General features: G+C 40.7%; 3 protein-coding genes across 4 annotated transcripts in view; 2 read left to right on the top strand and 1 right to left on the bottom strand.

The window, feature by feature from the left end:
- clxn (calaxin) overlaps positions 1-3,589 on the top strand; it is a 54,591-nt gene extending 51,002 nt beyond the window's left edge. The window contains exon 6 of the mRNA XM_063069432.1: positions 969-3,589. Coding sequence (XP_062925502.1) covers positions 969-1,019 — 51 coding nt within the window. The 3' untranslated portion in view covers positions 1,020-3,589. The remainder of the gene's footprint in view (positions 1-968) is intronic.
- A 436-nt stretch (positions 3,590-4,025) lies between these two features.
- Positions 4,026-12,057, bottom strand: rbm48 (RNA binding motif protein 48). The gene is made up of 5 exons (XM_063069431.1): positions 11,930-12,057; positions 9,713-9,903; positions 8,595-8,740; positions 5,906-6,495; positions 4,026-4,742 (listed from the first exon to the last, which is right to left on the bottom strand). The coding sequence occupies exons 1-5, from the start codon at positions 12,029-12,031 to the stop codon at positions 4,671-4,673; spliced, it is 1,101 nt and encodes a 366-aa protein (XP_062925501.1). The 5' UTR covers positions 12,032-12,057; the 3' UTR covers positions 4,026-4,670.
- Positions 12,058-12,222: 165 nt separating this feature from the next.
- pex1 (peroxisomal biogenesis factor 1) overlaps positions 12,223-17,990 on the top strand; it is a 91,590-nt gene continuing 85,822 nt past the window's right edge. The window contains exons 1-2 of one of the 2 annotated variants that reach the window (XM_063069423.1): positions 12,223-12,401; positions 17,704-17,850. In XM_063069423.1, the coding sequence (XP_062925493.1) occupies positions 12,372-12,401; positions 17,704-17,850 (177 nt within the window). In that variant the 5' untranslated portion in view covers positions 12,223-12,371. Of the gene's footprint in view, positions 12,477-17,703; positions 17,851-17,990 lie in introns of both variants that reach the window. The other variant, XM_063069422.1, reaches the window with a different exon arrangement.

Here is a 17,990-nt window from a genome sequence, read left to right as displayed (position 1 = left end):
TGTGAGTGATGTTTGATGGCTCTGGCCTCTACTCACTAGAATTCAGAAGAATGAGGGGTGACCTCATTGAAATTTATCGAATGTTGAAAGACCTCAATAAAGTGAATGTGGAGAGGATATTTCCTATGGTGGGGGAGTCTAGGATCAGAGGACACAGCCTCAGAATAGAAGGTCGTCCTTTTAGAATGGATATCAGGAGGAATTTCTTTAGCCAGAGAGGTGAATCTGTGGAATTCATTGCCACAGGCAGCTGTGAAGGCCAAGTCTTTGTGTATATTTAAGGCAGACGTTGATAGATTCTTGATCGGTCAGGGAGTGAAAGGATATGAGGAGAAGGCAGGAGATTGGCATTGATAGGGAAAATGGATCAGCATGATGAAATGGTGGAGAGGACTCAATGGGCCAAATGGCCTATTTCTTCAACACAGACAATATGCTGGTGGAACGCAGCAGGCCATACAGCATCCATATGAAGAAGCACAGTCGACGTTTCGGGCCGAGATGAAGGGTCCTGATGAAGGGTCTCGGCCCGGAACGTCGACTGCGCTTCTTCGTGTGGATGCTGTCGGGCCTGCTGCGTTCCACCAGCATCTTGTGTGTGTTGCTTGAATTTCCGGCAGCTGCAGATATCCTTGTGTTGGCCTATTTCTTCTCTCGTATCTTATGATCTTATTAGTTTCATTGACAGGGAGAAGAGAGATAGGGAATTTGTGAAGTTATTTGTATCTTGGGGACAAGTGAGGCCATGAGATTGATGAGTGAGTGCAGGGGGAATGGAAGAGAAAGTTTTAGGTAAAATACAATAAAAATCTATCATCCATGTCATTTATTTCTTTACATAGATTAAAATTTGTTAATTAAAAATAAAAGTGATAATGTCTTAGAGGTGGAAATGGAGAAATGTCAAACATTATCTTTTTGCATCAGTGTAATGCCATATTCAATAATATACTTATCTTTTCATGCAGAGTGCACTCGATTTTGAGAAACAGTCCTTTAAGAAATCCAAGGATGATTAATTGATATTGATGCTTCTTCAGATGTCTCCTACATTGTGTTTCTGATGATTAAATGAACTCGCCATTCATTACCAGTTGTTCAAGCACAAAGTAATGTGAAGAACTGGACTTTGTGAAATTGGTTAAGTGAATTTCTCTACTTATCAGCTGTGTAAGATATTCTTCCTGTCATACTGACATGATGAGCTGTCACCTTTACATTAATCAGATAAATGAATGGTACAGAAATATGAATAACCCCAGTAAACAACTTCACAACTCTATCTGTATGATTAGGTTAGAAACAAGTGCTGAAGATCACAAAATAAATTTGTGCTGCCGGTTATTAATTTTTCTTACTTTTTAAAAAATACCGATAAAGTAAAATTCAAAGGTCTGTGATGGGAAGGGCCAATTTAAAAACAGTCTCAAAGATATTGTACAATACTTGTTGGGCATTCATGATTGCTTGAAATTATTTTACAATTAAATGATAGAAATGTTTTTATACATTTAATGAAATATACATTTATAACTGTTTAAAATTGATTGTGCAATGCAACATAACTTTGTATACTTTCCCTGAGTTTGCTTATATTTTATGTATAATAATGTCAGCTCAGTACATGAACATTTCTGTTAAATTAGTAATTAACTTTATTTTGTTGATATGGATAAAAATGCTTTTAAAGAAACTTTCAATAGAAATGAAAGCAGACTGCTGAATTGTTCACAAGTGACCAATTTCACCCCTTTAGCTTGCTTCTGTCTCTAATCCAAAGGGCATTTTAGTGGGTTATTTTTGCAATACAGTGGGTGCCAGTTAATTGGGACACATCAGGACCAGTACATTTTGGCTCAATTCAGCTGCTGCCTCATTATCTGATCTTTCATGGAAATAGTTTAAAAGCTATAAAGAAGACAAATTATTGAGTGATAAATTATGTACTTAAATGAAGTACGTAACAAATTATAACACTACCAATAGTATTACAGTACTATAAATCTGCTGTGTTCATTTGCTTGACTGTAAATGAACAGAATCAGCAGAGACACCTAGTGCAGATAATGGACTGCGTTCATACAATGGCTCTGATGATTGCATTCTCCAAACTTTCATTTTCATTGTAACATTCAAGATGATTGCTTATACTTTAAAATTCTTCATCGTCCCTAACTTGTTGAAGTAGTGAAATAGTTTCATTTTCACTCCCGGCCATTTCTGTCACCTCCAAGCCTCAATACTTAAAACTGCAGTGAGCAAAACAGTTCTGAATTGTCTTGCTGCTTATTTCTCACCAAATGCTTTTTGTATGCAAAAACATGTGTCTGACGCTATTTAGAAGCTGTTCACTCCAAGCATAGTATAGTGTCTAATGGCCACACAAGTGCACAACTGACACTAGTTAGAACCTGTTTAGCAAGCCTCCTGCCCCAATTAAGCAGCATAATGTCCCAAATAAACAAAGGGAATCCTGGCTATTTTCTTGATTATTTTTGATCTTTAGGAGTTGTCCCAAATAAGTGGCTGAGCTGATAGTTCGATGGCCCAATTAACCAGAATCCATTGTAATTGCTTCCGTAAATCAGTTCTAAATTTAGAAATGAAATTCCCTTTAAAAACTGTGAGTAAAAGTGGAAGAGGGAAATCTAAATTAATCCATTAATTTTAAGATTTAGGTGAAATCACTGCCTTTGTGGTGATTTGGAAACTCTCTAATCCTGGGTAAGTAAAGCAAATCGGATGGAAACTTGTACAGGTCCACAATCTCTTATCCGAAATCCTTGGGGCCAGTTGCATTTCTGAATTCAGAAAATTGATAATTAACCTGTCTCAGTGCGGTGGACATTAGGACCCGGGGGAGCTCTGGACCTACGCACATCCTCCCGTATACTTTAAAACATCTCTAGATTACTTATAATTTCTAATACAATGTAAATGCTATGTAAATAGTCGTTATACTGTATTGTTTAGGGAATAATGACAAGAAAAAAGTCTCTACATGCTCAAACGAGTGCTGGAGAGAGAACTTCCGGGTTTTCCCGATCCGCGCTCTTTTACAAATACTATTACTGTTTATTTATAGAGTAATATACTGATAAATGAAATAGTGGGATAATTGTAGACCATAAATATACATTTTCACCATATCGTCATCAGCTGTTGTTGATGTTTTTCTAGGAACATAGCACCAGTACAAAGCTGTTTCATCAGCATTGTAAATTTGTTCAGGGCTAAAGTTTTCATCAGGTATTATCTTGGCAAATTCGTCAATGTAATTTTCAGCTGCTCCATGATCAGCAGAAGCTTTTTCACCACAGATTTTCAGATATTTTACACCATGACGCTTCTTAAATTTCTGCAGCCAAGCCTCTGAATATTTTCTGCGTTATTGATAATTATAGGTGCTTCCTTCTCTTTTTCTTATTGTTACTCATAGGGGTATCTGCAGCTCTTTTCAACATTTTCACAGTGGACACAAAGTCAACAGTGAACACAAAACATCAGTAAACACAAAATAATCTGCAGATGCTGGGGTCAAAGCAACACTCACAACACACTGCAGGAACTCAGCAGGTCGGGCAGCATCCGTGGAAAAGAACAGACAACGTTTTGGGCCGGAACCCTTCGTCCTGACGGAGGGTTCCCGCCTAAAACATCTGTTCTTTTCCACGGATGCTGCCCGACCTACAAAATATCAGTGAGCAGCAAATGCAAGTGTAACCAGTACGAGCGCTGAGCTACAACTGACGTCTGGCGGCCTCTGCTAGTGCTGCCACATCACACCTAAGTGACGTCAGCTGCTGGTGCGCCAAACAAGCCTTGTTACGACACGCTCCACACTCCACGAGAAATGCTTCGGTTTTCAGAGCTTTTCGGATTTCAGAATTTTGGATAAGGGATTATGGACTTGTATAATCTTTGCTTTCATTGAAACATCACCTTCAGGTATGACTTAGTTTATATCATAAATAGGTGTAGCCCCACTGACAGCCTTAAGATGACATGGAAGGTGATAATAAAAATAAATTAATTGTAAAACATTACAGCTGGAAGTTATATTAAGTTTATTTGTAATGATAATCAAAAAGTGAAGGTAGCTATTTACGAACATATACAAAAACAGTTTGTTACTTAGCCCCTCGAATTTGTAAAAGGAAAGAGAGAATATTCCAAGTTATTTTTTAATAAAATTACATCATTACATGGGCAGTTTGACAAATAATTTCATGTGTTTTACATATGTTTATTCTTTTGGTAAGCTGTCACCACAGAAATTTCCTTTTCAGTTGAAATCCACCATAGATCAATATCTAGATTTTGATATATTTTAGCTATGTCTGTGAAGATCATGACATTGGTTACAATGTTTCTTCAGCTGATTACTTATAGAATTGTGTTGATGACATTGCAGTTGCAAAGTATGATCTTTAATGTACTAATAACCCAGCACTATTTTTAAAAAAAACAAACTTCTTACAATCTCCCAGGTAAACTCCCACTTAATCCAAAAAAAATTAATTTCTTTTTCTGGTCTTATTGAACCATCTTGTGCACAGTAAGGATCACTTAATTATTTCTATAATGTTCCAAGAACTGCTCTATACAAAGTGGTTGAGATGTGACAAGACACCATGGCATTGAAACTATTATTTCCAGGAACTTCACCTTTAGATTCGACGACGCTGCTTTGGAGGTTTTGTATGTATCTCTTCGGCCTTGGTTGTGGGGACAGACAATACCTTATGAAAACAACAAGGATACAGAGTTTTTAAATTGATGAAGTTACCCATTAGTTTGAATAAGATATTTTTAAACATATTACAGCTGTTGTTTTTAAATTTTCCATTATATACTCTTTCTGCTATATGCCTCTTGCTTGAAAAAAGGTAGTGGCTTATTCTCGGGCTCTTGGGTTTCATGAATTAACCTATTGCAACTTGGTTTTCAGGAACAGCAGGAAATAAATATACACTTTTTAAAAAAGCAGCATATCATGGAACATATGACCCATGCATATGATGGAAACTATATATATAAAAGGTACAGAGAAATATTAAAAATATTTCCCAATTATTGGTTCTGAAATACTCTGGGCCCAAATGTGGTTGTATAATGGTGGAATGATCTGAAATTTAAATAATAACAAGATGCATGTTGAGACTTTAATCTTTTCACTGCACCCCTCTAAGTGTGAATGAAGATTTATACCAATTATATTTTTGGATATAAACTCAATGGCCACTTTAATAGTACTTCCTGGATGTGGTCTTCTGCTGCCGTAGCCCATGCACTTCAAGCTTCGATGTGTCATGCATTCGTTTCTGCACACGTGGTTATGTGAGTTACTGTCATCTTCCTATCAGTTTGAACCAGTCTGGCCATTTTGCTCTTACTTGTCTTATTAACAAGGCGTTTTTGCCCACAGAACTGTCGCTCACTGGATGTTTTTTTTTTGTTTTTCACACCAGTCTCTGTAAACTCTAGAGACTGTTGTGCGTGAAAATTCCAGGAGATCAGCAGTTTCTGAGGTCCTCAAACCACCCTGTGTGGCACCAATTATAATTCCACAAAGTCACTTAGATTACATTGCTTCCCCATTCTGATGTTTAGTCTGAACAAGAACAATGTCTGCTTGCTGTTATGCATTGAATTGCTGCCACATGGTTGGCTGATTAGCTATTTGTACTAATGTGCAGGTGTACAAAATAAAGTGGTCACTGAGTGTATTTGGCTTTTAATCCTCATCACAGACTTTCCCTTTTCAGTCTTTCTGTTCAGTCCTGGCTGTTGTAGGTCTTTTTTCCTATAATTCTGATGAAAGATCCTCAACTTGCTTAGTTGAACCTGCTATTGGTCTCCTGACTGTTTCCAACAGCTTATGAATAACTGAAGGGTTGCTTACCTCTGTCAGTTTGTTTCGGATCATAGAAGCAGAGATGTTTAAAGAATTATCACCCATGTCTACCTTAGGTAACTCTGGACGTTTTGGTCCTATCATGACTGTGGTATTATCAGCAGGTAATCCTGAAAATATGTTAATGTCCGATTGTTGGTTTATTTTCTTCCTGACCTCCAGCTGGGTATTTCTTGGAACAAATCTAGAGGCACAGGTTCTAATGTTTGAAACTTGTTGTTTGGTGTCTGAACTCCAAGAGTTGCTGCAATTATAAGATTTGTTCAAGTGTTGTTTGTGAAAAGAAGATAATTCAAATTCAAAACCGTTGTCCAAACTAGGTGCACCTTTAGGTAATGTTTCATGTGATGAAGGCATTTGTGGATATTCCTGTCTGAACTTTGATTTGGAAGACTCTTGACTGTCTTCCTGTGGTGGAGGCAATAACATTGGGTAACCACACATGGAGAAATCTACATTCCATTCTTGTTGGTTGAGTTCTGATCCTTCACATTTTTCAAGCTTTTCAGAAAGTCTTCCCTTTGTAACATTTGTTGACATAACTGGGTTCCTAACATCATCATCTCCTATAAATGCACCTGTACCACAAAATAAGGCAAATGTGAAAAAGTGTAGTAAATAAATATTTTCTGTTAAGAGAAGAGTTACCTCTATAAATCTCAAATGTATATAAACAATATATTTTGAACATGTATGGGAAACTGTAATAAATTATACCTAGTCTCTTCATAAACAAAAGAAAATCTGCAGATGCTGGAAAACTGAGCAACACACACAGAATGCTGGAGGAACTTAGCAAGCCAGGCAGCATCTAGGAAAAGAGTACAGTTGACATTCCGGCCTGAAGCGTCGACTGTACTCTTTTCCATAGATGCTACCTGGTCTGCTGAGTTCCTCCAGCATTTTGTATGTGTCCTTATCTCTTCATAATGTACAGTACTATGTTAAAGAAAGAACACTATGCCACTATATTGTAGAGGTCAGCAGCCTATTTGCATACTGCTTCAAAAAGGTCTCCTGTTCATATGTGAAATATTTCTGGCCCCTTTGAGGCTTCCCAGGCAATCCCAAAATACCTGGAAAATTGAAATCCCCTTGTATGACCTTATTTTAATGCCTATTTAATGCACATATTTGTATCTTTTGGATATCTGCCTATTAATGAAAACAGGGTGGGATCAGTTTTGAAAGTAAAACGTTACAAAAAGAGTAAATTACAGCAACCTACTTGGGCTAAAGATCACTAATGTAGATAATTTCTTAAAAACAAATCAAATTTTTAATTTACTGTAATAAAATCCTAAAATTAAGCAAACTAGGCTTGAATTTTGTGGAAACCAAATCTCCCTCGGGATTAATAAAGTATATCTATCTATCTATTTATTAAACCGAAGCAAGCTAAAAAGTGGACCATTTATGCTTTATACTTTCTATAGCATTGCTTAATCTCAGAGTGCATTACAAAAAGAAATGCACAACACATTAATTTCTGTTCAAGCAGTGATGTGTGTAATTGAATGCAACTAGCTGCATTACCATTTCAATTAAACTTACTTGCTACTGCTCAACAACTTTTACTGACTGGTAATTACTTCATTGCTAAGAAGTTCAAAGGAAATAAGATGGAAGTTGAGGAGCTGAGTTATAGGAAAAGGTTGAATAGTTTAAGAGGAGTTCCCATCCTGGGGTCCACAGAACCCCTTATTTAATGATTTTGGTCCATGGCATAGGAAAAAATTGGGAACTCCTGCCCTACAGCATAGGAAAATGAGGAGAGGTTTGACAGACGTATACAAAATTATGAGGAGTATAGATATGATAAACGCAAGCAGACTTTTTCCACTGAGGTTGGGTGAGACGACAATAGAGGTCACGGGTTAAGGGGAATATGAGGGTGGTGAGAACATGGAGCTGATGGATGCGGGTTTGAATTCAACATTTAAGATCAATTTGGATAGGTACATGGATGGGAGGGGTATGGAGGCCAAGTCAATGGGACTAGGCAAATTAATAGCTTGGTATGGACTAGAAGGGTGAAGGGCCAGTTCATGTGCTGCAGTGTCCTATGACTATGATTGTTCAGTTGTTGCAATTTGTTGCATATAGTGCATGAGGCAAACAAATGCATTTTGCATTTGTAACTTTCACAGATGAAGGATAAGGATATAACAATTTGTTTTTAAAGGCTCTGCAATACCTGTAGTTGTTCCATCTTTTGAAGCTCCAAGAATGCAAGTGTTAAACTTCAGGAGATTAAGTGTTCAGCAACAAACAGTTCACTTGTTAGCAAGACCTTTAACAGTGATGATGAGCAGAGGGATCTTGTGGTCCAAGTGCTTGGAATGTGCTCCCTGGGGTGGTGGTAGAGGCAGATACAAAAAAGCATTCAGGAAGCTTTTAGGTAGGCATTATGAATGTGCAAGAAATGGAAGTACATGGACACTGTGTGAGCAGAAGGAGATAATTGGACCTTTGATTACTAATGTAATTAGTATAGCACAATATTGCGGGTTGAAGTATTAGAGTTCCTGTGCTCTAATGTCAATTTGAACATTTTATGATTTTAAAAAAGCATTTTTTAAAGAAGAAAACATGGATACTGCTTTCCAGTTAAGATATAAAGAATATGTCTGGTTATTTGTAAAGTTATTAACTGGAAAATATTCCATGGACAAACCTTTATTGCCTGTTGATTTCATTATGTACCTTCTCCTCTCATTTAATTTTGCTCTTGTATCGTCAATTGTTTCAAATTCTGGGGCATAGCACACATGAAGCAAACCCCCAAAAAAGCTTTTCTCATCCTGTTTGCGTTTTGCTATCCTGAAAAAAAGTGATTGAAACATTGAGTTTAATACCATTATTATGGCCTTAATTACAAATTATGAGTGTGTGTTTTGTTTACAGATAATAAATCCACAGAAAGAAAAATTATTGTATAGGCTTATGATTTCTTTAAAATACAATATAAAAAAGAAATATTTCTATAAAATGAAACATTCCCCAAATGTTACAAACAACAAAATGGATTGTTGTGAACAAAGGAATGTTCAGTAATTCTCATACAAGTTGAGATTATCATGTGCACAACTATGTGTATACACAGGAACAATGTAAAGACACCTACATAATCAATCTATCATTTATTGACTACAGTTCTGCTTTCAGTATTCTAATTCCAAGTAAACTCATCACCAAACTCCTAACCCTGGGACTCAACACCTCCCCCTGGAAATGGATCCTTGATTTCCTGCCCAGCAGACCACAATCAATAAGGATAGACAGTAACACCTCCACCATGAAACACTGATGCTCCACAAGCTGTGTCCTCAGCCCCTACTCTACTCCCTGCACACTCATGACTGCGAGGCCAAATTCTGCTCTAACTCCATCTACAAGTTTGCAGATGATACACCCTAGAGAGTCATATCAGAATCAGGTTTACTATCACTGGTATATGTCGAGAAATTTGTTGTTTTGCGGTAGCAGTACACAATAATTTTTTAAAAATTACAATAGCGATATATACTGTATATATAATTCAATTTCATATAGGAAATATGTGTGTGTGTGTCCTCAGGCTCCTGTATCTTGTCCTTGATGGTAGTAATGAGAAGAGGGCATGTCCTGGGTGATGGGGGTTGTTAATGACTCGTACCATAAAGAAACATAAACATTTATTAATTGAATAAACCAATGTATGTTAATTGCAAAAAACAATCAATCTGATTATTATACAAAAAATTAAATTGAAGATTTATTTTCTATAACAAGAATGTTATACCGTCTGATTACCTTGCACTTTGTAGCTTTTGGTATTTGATATAATAAACTTCAGTGAATTCCTCAGCTGGGTACTCATCCAGTGCATAATATTCTTCAATAGTTCCATATAAAGCAAAGAGTTCTATCAGTTCCTTCATGACTCCCACAGCTGGCACTCCCTGGATTAGCAGATGTCTGGATTCCAGATTTATTGTGTACACCTACATCAAAGTTAAACATTGTCAAGAAATCATAAAAGCAAACATTTTATTATAATTGTCACTAAAAGCTCCTTTAAGTTTATCACATATTCAGTCAACAGACCCTACTGAAACATCAACTGCATTACCATTTCCCAGATGCTGCCTGACCCTCATTAGTCAAGAAGACACAGTGCTGTCTACACATTCTGAGGAGATTGAGGTGTGCAAGGCTCTCTGCCTCATTCTAACAACTTTCTACAGCAGCACCATCAAGAGACTCTTGTCTAGCCGTATTATTGTTTAGTATGAAAGCTGCAAGGCGCTACATAAGACAGTAAAATCTGCTGAGAGGATAGCTGGTATCTCCCTCCCCACTACTTGTGACATTTACTGGGAGCATTGTAGAGAAAGGGCTCAAAGCATTGTTGAGGACCACTACCACCCATCACTGAATCTCTTTGACCCTCTACTGTCAGGAAGAAGGTAAGAGACATCAGGACTAGGACTGCAAGACTGAGTAACAGCTTCTTCCCTTGCACTAATGAATACCCTGCCACCACTGAGCTCTCATCACTAGGACAGTGAGCTGTTTACCTGCACGACATGCATTTTGAATTATATTTTATTAACTTATTTGCGGTAATAGTTTTATGTGCTACATGTGATAAATGTTTTGTGGGAGCACCATAATCCAGAGGAATATTGTTTCATTTGGTTGTATAGTCAGATGACAATAAGCCTGAACTTCAACTGTTGAGTGTTTACTGCAATTTTTTGCTTTTATTTCAGACTTTCAACATTTTTTGAAAGATAAATCAACATGAATTCCATACCCTGGTGTATTTGATAAATAACCAAAACACTCATTCTCCAAAAGCCATTAAACACACCAAATAATCAAAATATATGAGATACAAGATAGAATTGACACATGACCATAAGAAAACAGGAGCAGTTATTCACTGTCCCTCAGGTCTGTTTCCGGGCTGATCTCCCCCGAGCCCCATCTACTTTTTGTAATGGTTTCCCATAGCTCTCGATGCCCTGCCCTTCCAAAAATGTTGCCAATTCCTCTTCATTGTTGAGGCCCTCTTCTGTTCAAAGTTTGACCATGGATATTGCATCCCAGCTGTTTAGATATGCAAGCCAGGGCTGTATGATATGCAGGAGCTGGACTTGGTTGTCAGAGGCTATTTGAGACACACACCACTGAGAGCATTTAATAGGTAGTGGGAACTTATCCCAACTACCTCCCCTGGCTTTAACAACCCTCCTATTCCTTTGGATTCATCAGATGGAGAGGGGGAGCTTGCTGCTAGGGTTGCTCTCCATATTGTACTGCCCTGGCTTGCGTATCTCATAGGTACTTAAAGAGGAAGAGAACTCTTTAAATGTCTCCAGTAATCTATCCTTCATAATCCTGGAGACAGAGTTACAGTGACTGACACCTGGAACACTGCCGGAGGAGGTGGTGGATTCAGAGAGGCCACAGATGCTCAGATTCAGATTGATTTATTTGCCACATGTATATTGAAACATATAGTGAAATGCGTTATTTGCGTTGCAATAAACATAAACAGCCAAGGATGTGTTGGCAGCAACTTTGAGGGATCAATGGACGTGGACCCCAAGATCCCTCTGTTTCTCCATAATGCTTCCTCATAGATTCAAAATTAACTCTGCCTCCAAGTTCGACTTTCCAAAGTGAATTAGTTAACAATTTTCCGGATTGAACTCCATCTGTCACTTCTCAGCCCAGCTCTGCATCTTGTTAATGTATCGTCGTTAAAACAACGGACTTCTACACCATCCACAACTCTACCAACCTTCGTGTCATTTGGCTTTACCTTACACCACCTCAATGCACTGTGTAAAGATTTGATCTGTGTGACAAGTATGGAAGACAAGCTTTTCACTGTGTCTCAGTAAATAAGACATGAATAAACCAGTTCCAGGGGCCGGAAGAACCTGGACAGACAGACCCTCCGTTCTGACTGATGCCTCATTAACGGGTCCCCACCCTACGACCCCTCGGCGGGTTTACCTTGACGGCACGGGGTCTGCGGCCCTCCCGGTAGCCTGGCCGAGTGGAGCACACCTCCCGCTGCCGGTGGTGGCCGAGCGGTAGCACCGGCTGCGTCGCCATGCTGGACCCAGGCCGCAGCAACAAGCCCCGCCTCTCCCCACTTGCCCTTTCTGCTCATTGGCGTACACGGTCTATCCCGACACAACGATAGAGCGAGGCGCATGTCAATCATCTCATAGACAAGCCCCACCTTCCCTCGCTGCCATTGGCTTAGATGAGTAGCTCCGGAATAGCGATAGGGCGGGACGAATGTCAATCATCCCGGAGTGAGGGTCGGGAGCATCGAGTGTTATGTAGGGGCGAGGGGCTGGCGGCTCGGCGCGGAGATCCACCTCGGCGGGGCTGATTGACTGACTGACTCTCGCGGTCACCGGAGCCGGGGAGCCCCGGTGCGGCGGCGATGCTCCGCGCCGGTACCGTGTGCCTGCAGGTTAGACTCAGCAACGCCAGGGACTGCTTCCTGCACCTAGAGTCCGGCCCGGTGGGCCAGCTGCGTCTGCAGGAGGTATGGCTGCTGCCTGGCTCGGTCGGGGAGCGGGGGCGGCGAGCGGGCTCCTCCCTCGGGCATTGCGGGGCATGGCTGAGACCTGTAGCAACCACTCCAGCAGCTGGTCTGTTTACCCGGTTAGAGTCTCAACCCTTCGGCCCCACTGGTCCAGGCCGACCACGGCGTTCTGGTTGCTCGTCCCAGTTTACCCCCTCATTATGTTATAAGCTTCTGTGAAGTCTTTTCTCACTCCCCTATGTTCTAAGGGATAAAGATACAGCCTGGTCAACCTCGCTATTAATTCACACAAACAACTTAACATCCAGGGTGGCTGCTTTTGAATTTAAATTAGTGATTAAACAAACCTGGAGTTAAAAACTAATATATATATATATATATATATATCAATCGATCGTTGTGAAATGTCACTTATAGAAGGAAGTCTGCCATCGTTATCGGGGCTGATCTAGCAAGGCCAGTGTGGCCGAGTTTTAGCTGTTGCCTCCATTCAGGGCAATAGACAGGTAGATACTTTATTGATCCCAAAGGAAATTGAACTGTCACAGTAGCATTATAAGTGCACAGATGTTAGAAGAAAAGCAAAAATAATAATAAAAAAGTCATATTAAGCAGTCTAACAGGAGGGAGTCATCACTTCCCTGGCTGTAGGTTGTCTCATTATAGAGCCTAATGGCAGAGGGTAAGAATATCCTCATATAGAACGTCTTTTCTACAAGAAGGGTGAGAGCCGTCTCTATTTCCTGAGGAGACTGAGGTCCTTTAACATCTGTCGGATGATGCTGAGGATGTTCTACGAGTCTGTGGTGGTCAGTGCGATCATGTTTGCTGTTGTGTGCTGGGGCAGCAGGCTGAGGGTGGCAGACACCAACAGATTCAACAAACTCATTCGTAAGGCCAGTGATGTTGTGGGGATGGAACTGGACTCTCTGACGGTGGTGTCTGAAAAGAGGATGCTGTCCAGGTTGCATGCCGTCTTGGACAATGTCTCCCATCCATTACATAATGTACTGGTTGGGCACAGGAGTACATTCAGCCAGAGACTCATTCTACTGAGATGCAACACAGAGCATCATAGGAAGTCATTTCTGCCTGTGGCCATCAAACTTTACAACTCCTCCTTGGAGGGTCAGACACCCTGAGCCAATAGGCTGGTCCTGGACTTATTTCATAATTTGCTGGCATAATTTACATATTACTATTTAACTATTTATGGTTCTATTACAATTTATTATTTATGGAGCAACTGTAATGAAAACCACTTTCCCCTGGGATTAATAAAGTATGACTATGCCTATGATATAGCAGAGTAGCACAGTTGTTTTTAGTCTATTACTAAGTGTTCCTCTGTTCAGCCAACGTGGCATGCAGAGGGTGAGAAACATTTTCCAGAATTGCCAGGATTTTCTGTAGGGTCCTTGGTTCTACTGCAGCCTCCAGAGTGTCCAGTTTGACTCCTATATCAGAGCAGCCTTTGTAATCAGCTTATTGAACCTGTTGGCATCATCCGTGTTGATGCCATTGCCCCAGCACACCACCGAATAGAAGATTGTACTGGTGACAACAGACTGGCAGAACATGTGAAGGAGAGGCTTACATACTCCAAAGGACCCCAGTCTCCTCAGGTAGTAGAGGAAATTCTGTCCCTTTTTGTACTCAGCCTCTGTGTTGGTGCTCCATTCAAGTCTGTCAACCAGGTGCACCCTCAGGTACTTGTAGATCCTCACCACATCCACGTCCTCACCATCAATAACAGTAACAGGGAACAATGCAGGCTTAGTCTCCCTGAAGTCCACCACCACCTCCTTTGTTCTACAAATATTGAGCTGCAGATGATTTAGCTTGCACCATTTGTCCTCCACCAGAGCCCTGTATTTATCCTCCCATTCTCCCTTTATAATCCCAACTATTTGAGTTATCAGAGAATTTCTGCAGATGACACGACTCAATGTTGTATCTAAAGTCCGAGGTATACAGGGTAAACAGGAAGGGGGCCAATACAGTTCCCTGTGGGGTCCCTGTGCTGCTTATAGCCATGTCTGACACACAGCTCTGAAGCTGCACAAACTGTGGTCTGCCAGTCAGGTAGTCCATTCTCCAGGATACAATGTAAGTGCCAACCTGCACTGAATGGAGCTTTTCCCCCCGCCCCCCGCAATGAGGGCTGTACGGTATTGAATGATGGATGAACAGTAAATGCTGGTTTGCGAGTAATGTCATTATCTTATAAATATATAAGTAAAACAATCTATTGAATTAGACTTCAATGGTATATTTAAAATACAAACAAGAACATGACATTTTATTTTGATAACTTGTTTTTAAATTGGCAGTGTCAGATCATAACTTAATGTGTTGGTTAAACAAAAATGGATGGAAAGTGGTTTAAAGTATAACGAGTAAGTAAAACAAAAAAACTAGTGGAATAGATAACTAGCAGGTAAAACAAATTTATAATAATAGCTACACTATCAAAATTGCCCATGAGGTGGGGATAGAGATTGTTAATGGATTGTGGAAAAAAAAAGTCCGGAGAGATAACGTTGGAAGAAATATCAGGAGGTTGTGCAGAGGGAACCCAGAATCAATGGTAGAAGGTTGGCTGGGATAACTTTTGTAACTTTTGGTAGTTTCTAATATGACAACTTGTTTTGTAAGTTTTTAAGTATCTTGACCAATTTTTTAATGTTAAGGCAGCTATGCTGAAGAATTGTTGTTTTTCTCTGCCAGATTACTATTTCCTTTTGAGAGGCAAGTGAATATCCTTTATCAAAAAAACTTCAGACAGCAGGACAAAACACAACATTCAGTTTGATTACCTTTCTTTGGAACCTGCCCTTCATCCTTACCTCTGCATAGAACAATCATCATGACATGCTGCTTCCTATGATGTGGGCGATCATGGTCTGTCCATGACCATGATTGTTCTTGGCAATTTTTTTGTACAGAAGTGGCGTTATAAGATGGGTGCCTGACCTTGCTACCTGCCTCTCTGGACCCCCTGCAGTTCGTGTACCATCCCAACCGTTCAACAGACGACGCCATCGCCACCACCCTTCACCTGGCCCTCACCCACCTGGACAAAAAAGACACGTGCGTTCGAATGCTGTTCATAGACTTCAGTTCAGCATTCAATACAATCATTCCTCAGAAACTGATTGAAAAGCTGAAACTGCTGGGCCTGAACACCTCCCTCTGCAACTGGATCCTAGACTTCCTGACTGGGAGACCTCAGTCAGTCCAGATTGGAAGCAACATCTCCAACACCATCACACTGAGCACGGGGGACCCCCAGGGCTGTGTGCTCAGTCCACTGCTGTTCACTCTGCTGACCCACGACTGTGCTGCAACACACAGCTCGAACCACATTATCAAGTTCGCCGATGACACGACCGTGGTGGGTCTCATCTACAAGAACGATGAGTCAGTATACTGAGAGGAGGTGTAGTGGCTAACGGACTGGTGCAGAGCCAACAACCTGTCTCTGAATGTGAACAAAACAGAAGAGATGGTTGTTGACTTCAGGAGGACACAGAGCGACCACTCTCTGCTGAACATCGACGACTCCTCCGTAGAGATCATTAAGAGCACCAAATTTCTTGGTGTTCACCTGGCGGAGACTCTCAACTGGTCCCTCAACACCAGCTCCATAGCAAAGAAAGCCCAGCAGCGTCTCTACTTTCTGCGAAGGCTGAGAAAAGTCCATCTCCCACCACCCACCCCCCCCCATCCTCACCACATTCTACAGAGGTTGTATTGAGAGCATCCTGAGCAGCTGCATCTCTGCCTGGTTCGGAAATTGTGCCATCTTGGATCGCAAGACCCTGCAGTGGATAGTGAGGTCAGCTGAGAAGATCATCGAGGTCTCTCTCCCCGCCATTACAGACATTTACACCACACGCTGCATCCGTAAAGCAAACAGCATTATGAAGGACCCCACACACCCCTCATACAAACTCTTCTCCCTCCTGCCATCTGGCAAAAGGCACCGAAGCATTCGGGCTCTCACGACCAGACTATGTACCAGTTTCTTCCCCCAAGCCATCAGACTCCTCAATACCCAGAGCCTGGACTGACACCAACCTACTGATCTCTACTGTGCCTATTGTCTTGTTTATTATTTATTGTAATGCCTGCACTGTTTTGTGCACTTTATGCAGTCCTGGGTAGGTCTGTAGTCTAGTGTAGTTTTTGTGTTGTTTTACGTAGTTCAGTTTAGTTTTTGTATTGTTTCATGTAGCACCATGGTCCTGAAAAGCATTGTCTCATTTTTACTGTGTACTGTACCAGCAGTTATGGTTGAAATGACAATAAGAAGTGACTTGACTTGACCATAGACATTATCGATATTCTTCAGAGATTGTCAGCCAGTGACACAAAACCAGGACTTGTGATATGCACCAGCTGCTCCACCACTTGTTCCCGTGGCTTCACGTGACCCTGATCAGGGGTCTAAGCAGGTGCTACACCTTGCCCAAAGGTGACCTGTGGGCTAGCGGAGGGAAGGAGTACACTCTACTTACTTTGGTAGGGGCGTGTCTCCGAACTGTTACCCAATGCTACAGCACAGAAACAGGCCCTTTGGCTCATCTAGTCCGTGCCAAACTATTAATCTGCCTGGTCCCATCAACCTGCACCTGGACCATAACTCTTCAAATTTCTCTCAAAGGTTGAAATCAAACACATATTCACCACTTGTGCTGGCAGCTCATTCCTGCTGTCACCACTCTCTGAGTGAAGCAGTTCCCCTTTATTTTACCTTTCAATTTTCACCCATTACTTCTAGCTCCAGTCTTGACCAACCCCAGTGGAAAAAGCCTGCTTGCATTTATCCTCTTTATGCCCCTCATAATTTTATGAACTATGTCTCTATCAAATCTCCCCTCATTTTCCTGCACCCTAAGGAGCAGAGGTGAGGAGGAATTTCTTTGTGGATGCTTCCTTCTGTTATTTCCAGTAGTTAGTGTTTTACGTGACTCTCTATCTTTGGACACTACTACTTTATTTTACTTGAGGAACCGAACACGAACTAAGAATTATTTGTTTATTTTAGAAATCCCAATTTAATGACATGATTTATTTTTTAAACATATTTATTCCAAGGCACACCTGGTGAAATTCTGTTGCTGGATATCTGCAGATCTTTTGTAGTGATTATTCTGTTAATCTCTTTTGTTTGCCAATGCAGTGCCTGTATTTATTGTTCCTCTCTTTCTACAATGCTTAGTGCCAAGCAATTGAACTGTCCTGGGATCTTAAGCAGAGAGCATTCCTAAGCTGGGTGGGACGCAGATCTACTGGATTCGAAGAAGGGAACATTGTAGAGATCAGTAGACACCTTGGACAAAAACTTGGTATCAAAGATGGAGTACAGGTCTGTAAATCAATGACTTTTCATTTTAAAAATGTCATAACTCAGTTAAGGACCATTGAAGTGAGATCTGATTGGTGTTTCTTTAGATCAGGGGTTCCCAAACTGGGGTCCACAGACCCCTTGTTTAATGGTACTGATTC

This window comes from Mobula hypostoma, chromosome 17 (genome assembly GCF_963921235.1).
Source record: "Mobula hypostoma chromosome 17, sMobHyp1.1, whole genome shotgun sequence".
In the NCBI taxonomy this organism is placed as follows: Eukaryota; Metazoa; Chordata; class Chondrichthyes; order Myliobatiformes; family Myliobatidae; genus Mobula; species Mobula hypostoma.
Note: the sequence above shows the minus strand (reverse complement) of the source record. Positions and strands in the feature narration are given on the sequence as shown.